The sequence below is a fragment of the Anolis sagrei genome, chromosome 13 (genome assembly GCF_037176765.1).
Source record: "Anolis sagrei isolate rAnoSag1 chromosome 13, rAnoSag1.mat, whole genome shotgun sequence".
NCBI lineage: Eukaryota > Metazoa > Chordata > Lepidosauria > Squamata > Dactyloidae > Anolis > Anolis sagrei.
Genome location: NC_090033.1, coordinates 7,101,748 through 7,113,947, shown reverse-complemented (window position 1 = coordinate 7,113,947; position 12,200 = coordinate 7,101,748). Strand labels below are relative to the sequence as shown.

Below are 12,200 nucleotides of genomic sequence, written 5' to 3'. Positions count from 1 at the left end.
CCACCATCTCCCCAAAGGGGACTCAGGGCGGCTAACATGAGGCCAAGGCCAGAATTACAATACAACAAAATAAATTAAAATACAAACAGCAAATAATCATAATAATAATATCAAAATAAAATACATCAAATAACAGAAGATGAAATAAACAGATGCAAAATAACGTGATGAATTTAAAAAATAAAAGCACAGTGGGCGGGCCAAATACACAGAATAAGATTGATGATGATGATAATAATATTAATAATTTTTGTTTTAAATTGATATTTGAAGCGGGGAAAGGATCCCGCATGTATTGGATTTGATTATTTGCAGCGCCAGACACATGGAGCCCAGGGAATTGGCCTCGCGTGTGCCGATCTCCCGGCCGGACGCTTCCGTCCGCAAAAGGGACGCTTTGTCTGCTGAGTTTGCCGAGCTCGAACTCACACGTGGAGAGGGAAGAAAGGCATCTGGAAAATGTTGTCATTGGAGGAGAAGGCGGCCGAGCAAAGGAGGGAGAGACATGTGCTTCCGGTCAGCGCAAAGGAGACATTTTGGACATTCTTTGCATGCTAAGCTTACCTTGCGGGCGCTCTTCCACATGTGCTTCATGTAGGAATAGGTCACCTGAGGATGCACGGTCGGCAAGGGATGGTCCAGCTGCCGGGATGGGTCAACGCCCAGCAACAACACCAGGGTCTTATGGGCCAAAGCCTTGGGCAAACAAACAGGAGGAGGAGCGGGTCAATAGGGAGGCTTGCAAGACAACAAGAGCTTGGCCAAACTCTTTGCTTGGATTCAAACGCTTCCAGAGGACTATCAACTGCCCTATATTGAATGAAAAACTGTACCAAGAGGACCCACAAGTCCATAACTGCCTCATCTGGTGATAAACCCCATAGCTAGGGGGATCATGGGAGTTGTAGTTGTCCAATATCCTCCAAAGAGGACTAGTCCTCCCCCAAATTGCAACTCCCGAGGTCCCACAGCATGAAAGCCAGGACAGCTGAAGTGGTGCCGAATGGCAGGAAAATTCTGGCAGTAAGCAGCCAGACCTTGAAGCTGCAAAGCCATTCAATGCTAATCAAGGTGGTGGTCAACATGAGTTCTTTCTCCCACCCTGGACATTATTCCACGGGTATATAAACCTCACTTACTTAGTTTCCAAAAGACCCCTCAACCTCTGAGGATGCCTGCCATAAATGTGGGCGAAACATCAGGAGAGGATGCTACCATACAACCCGGAAAGCTCACAGCAACCCAGAAACACTACTTCTAGGGCAGACATGGGCAAACTTCGGCTCTCCGCGTGTTTTGGACTTCAACTGACACCCTTTCACACGTTTATACATGGCGATCGTGTCTCCTCTCCTCACAGACATTCATGATCTCCAGACCTTTGATCATGTTCGTCTCCCTCCTCTGGACACCTTCCAGCTTGTCAATATCTCTCTTGAAATGAAGTAAACAGTACTAGCTGTATATCAACAAAGGATACTCCTGCAACCCTTGTATACTTCACATTATTAACCCATTCCCCTGTGCCTCAGTATTAGTAGGCCTCAATGTGAGGTAGGCCTCAGTCTGGGAGAAGGCCTCAGTGCTAGTTGCACTCAGTCTAAGAGAGGCCTCAGTGTGAAGTAAACCTCAGTATTAGTAGGCCTCAATGTGAGGTAGGCCTCAATCTGTGAGAAGGCCTCAGTGTTAGTTGCACTCAGTCTGAGAGAGGCCTCAGTGTGAGGTAAACCTCAGTGTTAGTAGGCCTCAATGTGAGGTAGGCCTCAGTCTAGGAGAAGGCCTCAGTGTTAGTTGCACTCAGTCTGAGAGAGGCCTCGGTGTGAGGTAAACCTCAGTGTTATTAGGCCTCAGTCTGTGAGAAGGCCTCAGTGTGAAGTAAACCTCAGTATTAGTAGGCCTCAATGTGAGGTAGACCTCAATCTGTGAGAAGGTCTCAGTGTTAGTTGCACTCAGTCTGAGAGAGGCCTCAGTGTGAGGTAAACCTCAGTGTTAGTAGGCCTCAATGTGAGGTAGGCCTCAGTCTAGGAGAAGGCCTCAGTGTTAGTTGCACTCAGTCTGAGAGAGGCCTCGGTGTGAGGTAAACCTCAGTGTTATTAGGCCTCAGTCCGTGAGAAGGCCTCAGTGTTAGTTGCACTCAGTCTGAGAGAGGCCTCAGTGTGAAGTAAACCTCAGTATTAGTAGGCCTCAATGTGAGGTAGGCCTCAATCTGTGAGAAGGCCTCAGTGTTAGTTGCACTCAGTCTGAGAGAGGCCTCAGTGTGAGGTAAACCTCAGTGTTATTAGGCCTCAGTCTGTGAGAAGGCCTCAGTGTTAGTTGCACTCAGTCTGAGAGAGGCCTCAGTGTGAAGTAAACCTCAGTATTAGTAGGCCTCAATGTGAGGTAGGCCTCAATCTGTGAGAAGGCCTCAGTGTTAGTTGCACTCAGTCTGAGAGAGGCCTCAGTGTGAGGTAAACCTCAGTGTTAGTAGGCCTCAATGTGAGGTAGGCCTCACACCGTGAGAAGGCCTCAGTGTTAGTTGCACTCAGTCTGAGAGAGGCCTCAGTGTGAGGTAAACCTCAGTGTTAGTAGGCCTCAATGTGAGGTAGGCCTCAGTCTAGGAGAAGGCCTCAGTGTTAGTTGCACTCAGTCTGAGAGAGGCCTCAGTGTGAGGTAAACCTCAGTGTTATTAGGCCTCAGTCTGTGAGAAGGCCTCAGTGTTAGTTGCACTCAGTCTGAGAGAGGCCTCAGTGTGAGGTAAACCTTAGTTTTAGTAGGCCTCAATGTGAGGTAGGCCTCAGCCTGTGAGAAGGCCTCAGTCTTAGTTACACTCAGTCTGAGAGAGGCCTCAGTGTGAGGTAAACCTCAGTGTTAGTAGGCCTCAGTCTGTGAGGTAGGCCTCAGTCTGTGAGAAGGCCTCAGTGTGAGCCCTTCAGCTGTCAGTCCTACAGGAGTTGGTTAGTGACTATTTGGGGGCTTAGTTGGCCCTCTGGGTTCAACAGAACTGCATCCAGGCCTCAAAGAAGAGCAACCAGAGGCACTCACCAGGCGCCCGCTCTTGCCGCAAAGACTGGCGTACTTCAGCCAGGTCCGCATGTCCTCGTGAGGGTTGACCACAAGCGAGCGGACCATCAGGATCCGCTGCCAGTCTTCCACGATCCGCTGGCACCCCTGGGGAGAAAAGCATTATTGTAATAATAATAATAATAATAATAGAGTGAAATAATGAACATATAATAATAATAATAATAGAGTAAAATAATAATTTTAATAAAAATAATAGAGTAAAAAATGAACATGTAATAATAGTAATAATAGAGTAAAATAATAAATGTAATAATAATAGAATAATATCATGAACACATAATAATAATAATAATAATAATAGAGTACAATAATGTAAATGTAACAATAATAATAAATATAGTAAAATAATAATTGTAATAAAAATAATAAAAGAGTACAATAATGTAAATGTAACAATAATAATAAATATAGTAAAATAATAATTGTAATAAAAATAATAATAGAGTACAATAACGTAAATGTAACAATAATAAATATAGTAAAATAATAAATGGAATAAAACTAATAATAATAGAGTAAAATAATAATTGTAATAAAAATAATAATAGAATAAAATAATGGAAATGTAATAATACTAATAATAGTAATAGTAATAATAGAGTAAAATAAGAAATGTAACAAAATGATAATAATAGAGTAAAATAATTTAAATATAATAATAATAATAAAATAGAGTAAAATAATAAACGTAATAAAAAGTAATAATAACAACAGAGTAAAATAATAAATAACTTTGAGCATAGGCCGAGGGGGGCTTTTTCAGCCTAAAAAAGGGCTGAAAAACTCAGCTTATGCTCAAATATATACGGCAATTGGATTAAGCCATGGCAACTGTATAGCAGCCAGGATGAAAAACTGTATAGCAGCCTGCTTTCTGTGACATTAATAGGATCCTTTCATAGAAAAATTATTATTAATAATAATAAAACTCCTGCAATAGGAACGGGTTCCAAATATGACGCGATGGGAGAGTGAAAAGAAGCAGAGTCTTTGTTTGGGGTTTTCAGCTCAGTAGCAAGAGAGGGCTATAAACAGTGGCATCTGCAGACAAGCACACCCTCCCGATGGCTTTTCCTCTCCGGCGGCAGCGGAATGTTCCCTGAGTTTTTCCAGACAGGAATGCACGTTTGGAGGCAAAAGGCTTTGTCACAGGTTCCCAAATGGCACCGAAGGGGGAAAAGGAGGCAGCGCGGAGGAGCGCCAATAACAGGAAGGATGGGCAAATGTGGACCCCAAACACCTTCCCTTTCGTGTTTGGGTGTGGGGCGAGGGCTCCAAAATGCCCCCAAACGATCCCTAAGTGGTGGGAAAGTGTGCTTATGTCTATTTAGAGCCCCCTGGAACTTTCCTGAGGTCAAAATGAAACGATGCGACATTTTTTCAAGACAGGTCCCCCTCCCTTAAAATATCCCAAAAAGCCACCGAGGGACCTGGGAAGGCCTCAAAAATAAACCCACAGGTCCTATTTCTATTTTGTTTTCTTTGCCTGGCGGGAGGAGGTATGCAACATCCCAAGTTGTTTGCTTGAGCATCACATACGGGTTTTTCCTATATCAAAATCTAAGTATTTATGTGTGTTCACATGTCTAGGTGAAGGGTCCCCCTCTGATGTCATTGGGAAAGAAAGGTGACATGTGTAAGAAGGAAGGAAGGAAGGGGAAAAGAAGGGAAAGAAAGGAAAGGAGAAGGAAGAAAGGGAGGGAGGAAGGAAGGAATGAAAGAAATAAAGAAAGAAGCGGGAAAAGAAGGGACAGAAAGGAAAGGAGATGGATGGATGGATGGATGGATGGAAGGAAGAGGGGACAGAAGGGAAAGAAAGGAAAGGAGAAAGAAGGAAGGGAGGGAGGGAGGGAGGAAGGAAGGAAGGGGGAAAAGAAGGGACAGAAAGGAAAGGAGAAGGAAGGAAGGAAGGAAGGAAGGAAGGGGAAAAGAAGGGACAGAAAGGAAAGGAGATGGATGGGTGGAAGGAAGGAAGGAAGGAAGGAAGGAAGGAAGGAAGGGGGAACAGAAGGGAAAGAAAGGAAAGGAGAAGGAAAAAAGGACGAAAGGAGGGAATGAAAGAAATAAAGAAGCGGGAAAAGAAGGGACAGAAAGGAAAGGAGATGGATGGATGGATGGATGGATGGATGGAAAAGGGAACAGAAGGGAAAGAAAGGAAAGGAGAAAGAAGGAAGGAAGGGAGGGAGGGAGGGAGGAAGGAAGGGGGAAAAGAAGGGACAGAAAGGAAAGGAGAAGGAAGGAAGGAAGGAAGGAAGGAAGGAAGGAAGGAAGGAAGGGGAAAAGAAGGGACAGAAAGGAAAGGAGATGGATGGGTGGAAGGAAGGAAGGAAGGAAGGAAGGAAGGGAGAACAGAAGGGAAAGAAAGGAAAGAAGAAGGAAGGAAGGGAGGAAGGAAGGAAGGGGGAAAAGAAGGGGCAGAAAAGAAAGGAGAAGGAAGGAAGGAAAGGAAGAAGAGGGAAAAGAGGGGCAGAAAGGAAAGGAGATGGATGGATGGATGGATGGATGGAAGGAAAAGGGAAAAGAAGGAACAGAAAAGAAAGGAGATGGAAGGAAGGAGGAAAAGAAGGGAAAAAAGGAATGGAGACAGAAGGAAGAAAGGAAGGAAGGGGAAAAGAAGGGGCAGAAAGGAGATGGATGGATGGAAGGGAGAAAGGAAGGAAGGAGAAAAAGACGGGAAACAAAGAAACCAGGAAGGAAGGAATGAAGTGGAGAAAGGAGGGAAAGAAAGGAAAGGAGAAGGAAGGAAAGAAGGATGGACAGATGGAATGAGGGAAGGAAGGAAGAAAGGACAAAAAGAAGGGAAGGAAAAGAGAAGGAAGGAAGGAAGGAAGGAAGGAAGGAAGGGAAAAAGAAGGGAAAGAATGGAAAAAGGAAGGAAGGAACGAAGTGGAAAAAGAAGGGAAAGGAAAGGAGAAGGAAGGAAAGAAGGAAGGAAGGGTGAGCAGAGGTCTCAAGAACACCCAGGCAATGTTGAGTATTTACGCCAGTGAATCAAATAAGAAAGCCAACTGCCAATGAAAAAGTGTGGTGCTCCTCCTTGGTGTGACCACGGTTTTCGGCGGCCCTTACCTGAAGCCTTTCCCACCAGATCTGGCGGATGATCTCGCGTCGCTCCGGGACAAGTTTGTACTGGATGACTTCTTCCAGCTCTGACAGCATCTGGCAGGACACCATGGCCTGGAGGAGAAGGAGCCAGTCACATTCCATCCCCATCACCGCCGCGCCAGAGCAAATCCCGAGAGAAGGAGGCCCAAGCGAGCGGCGGACTCACCCCATAGGCACGGCTGTAGCTCTCTCCCGCCATGGCGGTCAGCTCCGCGTCCAACAGGTCTCGGGCTTTGTCGATGCACTGAAAGGGAACAAGAAAGAGAATTCGGGGAAACGGTTGCCTTTCAGAAGTTGTTGAGCAGCAGTTCCCATTGTCCCTCTTATTGTCAGAAATATTAAAAATTAACTAGGTATTTTTAATTACAAAAATGTGAGTCAAGCACTGAAAGGGTTAAATGGATGCAATGACTCAGCAAATGCTGCAGTTCAACATAAGCAGGTGTGTCTGTAGTTTAGGAGCCCTCAGTGTGAGAGAGGCCTCAGTGGGAGAAAGGCCTCAGTGTTACAGAGGCCTCAGTGTTACAGAGGCCTCAGTGGGAGGTTGGTCTCAGTGTTAATAGGCCTCAGTGTTAGTTCACCTCAGTGTGAGAGAGGCATCAGTTTGAAAGAGCCCTCAGTGTGAGAAGGCCACAGTGTGAGAAGTGTTATATAATCTTTCCCCCAGTAAAAATTATTATTATTATTATTAATAATATTAATAATAATGATAATAATAATAATAAGGCATGAACTTCTGCAGATTAGAAACTACCTACACAAACAAGTGAGCAATATTCCCTTAATAGGATCAAGTATAAGAGGAACGTCTTCATCTTCCAGAACTTTTCAAGAGGCTTGATGGGAAGAACGTCCATGTTTTTGGCTTAACTAACTCCATGATTAACCAGTCCTAAGATGGATGGATCCAAATACATCTTCCATATATGCTGGGGTCAGGGGTGCTGGGTTCCCGCCAATGTAGGGAGAGTATCACTTAATGGAACACCTCTCTAAGGATCTCTATGTCCTCCAGCATGACTCCACAGTCAACCTGGAAATCTGAGGGATTCAAATCTGGAAAAATCAAAGCTGGAAATGTGGAGGGACGATTGTCTAAGGTACCTGTTGGGCCAATGAGAAGAGGTCCTGATGCAGCGCCAGAACGGCCCGGTAGAAGGCTCCGTCGTGGGTGTCCCTTGGGATCATGCAGGTGTATTCCTCCATACTGTCCCACTGACCTGTAGGGATAGATACAGCCTGAGTGAGGGATCTAGTGGATCATGTTGGGCGAATGGGCTTATTAACTGATAAATGCACAGCAGAGTAACTTATCAGCAGCAACATGGCCCAGCACAAATAGCCCAAAGTAATAACAAGAATAAAAACACACAGATCCATGTTATCTCTTCCATAGGAGGTTTTTCTTTATAACAAAATAATATGGCTGCACTATTGACAAGAACAAGGTTTCCACAACACAAATAATTTTCAACTTTCACACTGGAGCTTCACACACGAGGCCTTCTCATACCGAGGCTTACCTCACACAGAGGCTTCTCTCACAAACTAAGGCCTAACTCACATTGTGAGCCCTTCTCTTGCAGACTAACGTCTAACTCACACTGTGAGCCCTTCTCTCACAGACTAAGGCCTACCTCACAGTCTCTCACTGTGAGGCCTACTACCACTAAGGTCTATTCTCCCACTGAGGCTGTTCTCTCACACTGAGAGCTCTCTCAGACTGAGGCATTATAAGTAACAGGCACCCCTGCTTATAATGAACTGCAGCTTTGCTAAGTCATTGCATCCATTTAACCCCTTCAGTGCTTGACTCACATTTTTGTAATTAAAAATACCTAATTAATTTTTAATATTTCTGACAAATCAATCCCACCATTATCTAGAATATCCCAAGAAAGGGTTCAGGCATGTCCTTATTATAAAACAAACCTAAGCCAACCTTTTTATTTCGGAAACCTACTCAAGAGAAGAAAATTCTGCATCTGCACTGCATAGCCGTGCCTCTTAATTACATCCCATGAGTTTCTATCCCACTGTGGCTGTCTTGGAGGGATCAACACTCAGCACAACAGGGGCAAAATTTCTCTCGGTGTCAGTGAGATGTCTGTTTCAAAGAAAAAAATAAAGTGAATGAGTAGATTGGGATTTACCTAAGCCCCAAGCTGCAGCTGCTGCCATCCTGGCCATTTTCGCCTGGGTTTCGTCATTCACCAAGGTCCACTTCTCGCAGCATTGCTGATGAAGTTGCCCCCTAGAAACAACAGCAACAGGACATTCTAGTATTTTCTTGTTCCAGATACAGGGAAACTTGGGATTCCTGGTTTAACTCTGTCTTTGTGGTCTCAACAAAACAACACTCCTTCACTTACCATTCTCCCAGAGCCTCCAGGCAGCGCATGCGCCCCAGCATCAGCTCCGAGTCGTCCTTGTTGGTGTCCATCTTCTTATCATAGGCCACGAGGGCATCTTCCCACTCGTGCAGCTTCTCGTACCAAGTGGCCTGGATCTCCTGGATGGAGGAAAAGGAGAAGGAGGCCGGTTGGAGTGGGGAGAAGATGGCAGGCAGAGGAAGAGAAGAGGTCCGTGGTGTGTCTTTTCGTTTGATTTGGGAATGACTCGTAGAAGCCTCCATGTTTTAGGCTTTTTGTTACGAGATGGTGCATGATCAACATGCTGTTTGATTTATCCATTTTTGGTCTTCAAAAACATATTTTTATGGGCAGGGAGGCTTTGCAAATTATTTAAAAAGCCAAACAGGTCTTTTTTTTTCCAGTTGGAGGATTCTGCAGGTGATGAAGACCAAAAGAGAGCCATTGTGGTGCAGTGCAGCATTTCTAGAATGGGAATCCCCACTCAGTTATGAAAAGTTTATTTACTTTATCGTGTCAGAAGCAAATTGAGAATACAGTTATAATGTATAGAAAAACGGAGAGCTTCTGTTCCACCATTTCAAAGCTCCCTGCTTGGGTGGTGATGGCACGATCGTCAGCATAGATGAAAGTCTGTCCCTTCTGTCAATGGCTGGTCATTTGTGTAAATGTTAAACATTGATGGTGCAAGCCGGTTTTCCCTACAATAGGCCGTAAGCGCACCTAAAATTTGGAGAGTTTCTGTTCCACCATTTCAAAGCTCACTGCTTGGGCGGTGATGGCACGATCATCAGCATAGATGAAACTCTCTGTCCCTTCTGCCAATGGCTGGTCATTTGTGTAAATGGTAAACACTGATGGGAGCAAGCACGCTCCCCTGAGGCAGGTCGTTCTTCTGTCCACACCAGCTATTTCTGTGACCCTGGAACTCAACAAAAAAGCTCCTGTTTTGTAACAGATTTCCCATGAAGCAGGTGAGATGGTAAAAGGACGGCATTGAGAAATCAATGGCAGAATCACTGCCTCCTTGTGGCATCTGTTCTCTATTGATTCACCCCCAAATATTCCAAAGTAGGAGGACTGAAAATGGGGAAAGGCACCGCAAAGGACGGCAGTCACTTTAGTTGCTACTCTGAGCTGATGGGCAGGACCCTAAGGCTTTAAGGGGGTCTTAACCCCCCCCATGAGAATGGCTCCGACTTTTCTCTCTCTGTTCTCTTCTCTCTCTTTTACTGTTCCTCACATGTTCAACAACGGATTTTGGTGGCAGCTGCTGTTTGCCTTGCCTGCTGTGGGCAGAAACACATGACTAAAATCGGCTAAATTAGAATCCTGTTCTTTTCCAACTCGGGTCTGTTTATTGCATTTTTTTTTTGCAGAATTTACTGCAGAGATGCTACTGAAAGAAGAAGAAAAAGCAAAGCTGAGCTTTGATGCTGACAAATAGGCTTTGAAATCACTTTGGGAAAAGGAGCTTCACTAACAGGTTATGTCAACAGTAGAGCATGAATGGCTCTGACTTTTTCTGTTCTCTTCTCTCTGTTTTACTGTTCCTCACATGTTCAACAAGGGATTTTGGTGGAAGCTTCTGTTTGCCTTGCCTGCAGAAACACGTGACACACTAAAATCGGCTAAATTAGAATCCTGTTCTTTTCTAACTCAGGTGTGTTTATTGCAACTTTTTTGCAATATTTACTGCAGAGATGCTTTAGGAAAAGGAGCTTCAGAGCATAAATGGCTCTGACTTTTCTCTTTCTCTTCTCTTCCCTCTCTTTTCCTCACATGTTCAACAAGGGATTTTGGTGGCAGCTGCTGTTTGCCTTGCCTGCTGTGAGCAGAAACACGTGACACACTAAAATCAGCTAAATTAGAATCCTATTCTTTTCTAACTCGGGCTGTTTATTGCAATTTTTTGCAATATTTACTGCAGAGATGCTTTGGGAAAAGGAGCTTCAGAACATAAATGGCTCTGACTTTTCTCTTTCTCCTCTCTTCTCTCTGTTTTTCTCACATGTTTAACAAGGGATTTTGGTGGCAGCTGCTGTTTACCTTGCCTGCTGTGGGCAGAAACACATGACTAAAATTGGCTGAATAAGAATCCTGTTCTTTTCCAATTCAGGTCTGTTTATTGCATTTTTGGCAATATTTACTGCATACAAGAAGAAAAAGCAAAGCTGTGCTTTGATGCTGACTAATGGATTCTGTAATCGCTTTGAGATTACAGAATCCATTAGTCAGCATCAAAGCCCAGCTTCACTGTCAGAATTATGTCAAAAGTAGAACATTCAATATAAATACTGAGTTAAATGTACAGGGTTAGTCAAAATGCATAGGCCAATAAGCCATTCAATTGAATGGCTTATTGGCCTATGCATTTTGACTAACCCTGTATATTGAAAAAACCCATCCGGAAGGATGGCCAACTCCTGCGACCAAAGATAAATGCCCCCTTCCCCTTGTAAGTGCATATAACCATGGCTCCTTTATTGGAAGGGAAATGAGTTGGGAGAAGACAGCCTGTAGTGTGGCTGAAGAACCGAAGGAATAAAATAATCTCCAGGGATTTTAGGTTTTGAAGAAAGACGAAAGCTACCCCTTTGGCATCCTTCTGGGATGTTTTTTGGTCATTCTTCTGCTTCCCCGGCCGTGGGCTCCCGGCCAATGTTCTTTTCGACTCAGCCCTTGGCAGTCCTTCCTGCGGATGCGGTGCCAAGCGGTGGATTCTTTGCTGCCCCGCCGGCGCGACACACGCCGCACCGGAGTGCCCTTCCACGTGAGACCCCTCCGGCTCCCTCTCAGCCTCCAATTCCCAATGAGAGAAGCGACTCACCAGTTCCCCAAAGTGCTTCATGGCATATTCCAGCACCCCCGACGCAGCCTCCGGTTGCTGGAGTTTATTGTTAATGCTGAAAGAGAAAAACAGAAAGGACACATCGTTCAGAGACAAGAAAATGGAATGGGGGCAACTTTTAAGTACCAGGAAAGAGACCAAGATGTGTTGTTTACTTTTCATGCAATTTGTTTCTTATTATCGTCTGTCCTTCAGGACAAAATGTTGACAAGGTTCACGTTAACAAAGCAAAAACAATAACTATCCAGAAGCAACTATGAAACCCTGTAAAATGAAAAGCCCACGGGGAAAGAAAGCAAAAGGCTTTGCTTGGTGCCCGGGAAGATTTCCCATCACTGTGATTACAAACAGGCCGACTCAGAGGTGCCAGACCTGCCTCAGGGGCGCAGGATTACCACCTCACCCGCTTCATAGGAAATCTGCTACAAAACAGGAGCTTTTTTGTTGAATTCCAGGGTCAGAGAAGCAGATGTAGAAAACAGAAGACCAGCCTTGCTCCATCAGTGTTTAACATTTACACAAATGACCAGCCACTGCCAGAGGAACAGAGTTTCATCTATGCTGATGATTCTGCCATCACCACCCAAGCAGGGAGCTTTGAAAGGATTGAACAGAAACTCTCCAATGCTTTAGCTGCTCTTACTGCCTGTTACAGGGGAAACCAACTTGCACCATCAATGTTTAACATTTACACAAATGATCCTCCACTGCCAGAAGGGACAGAGAGCGTAATCTATGCTGATGATCATGCCATCACCGCTCAAGCAGGGAGCTTTGAGATGGTTGAACAGTAGTTCTCTGGAGCTTTA

At 44.7% G+C, this 12,200-nt stretch overlaps 1 protein-coding gene across 4 annotated transcripts in view; it reads right to left on the bottom strand.

The window, feature by feature from the left end:
* MTOR (mechanistic target of rapamycin kinase) overlaps positions 1-12,200 on the bottom strand; it is a 101,135-nt gene that overhangs the window by 21,529 nt on the left and 67,406 nt on the right. For all 4 annotated transcript variants that reach the window (XM_060758886.2, XM_060758891.2, XM_060758887.2 and 1 more), the window contains 8 exons: positions 11,371-11,446; positions 8,541-8,680; positions 8,322-8,422; positions 7,273-7,388; positions 6,335-6,412; positions 6,133-6,240; positions 3,022-3,147; positions 565-696 (listed from right to left, as the gene is read on the bottom strand). In XM_060758886.2, the coding sequence (XP_060614869.1) occupies positions 565-696; positions 3,022-3,147; positions 6,133-6,240; positions 6,335-6,412; positions 7,273-7,388; positions 8,322-8,422; positions 8,541-8,680; positions 11,371-11,446 (877 nt within the window). The remainder of the gene's footprint in view (positions 1-564; positions 697-3,021; positions 3,148-6,132; positions 6,241-6,334; positions 6,413-7,272; positions 7,389-8,321; positions 8,423-8,540; positions 8,681-11,370; positions 11,447-12,200) is intronic.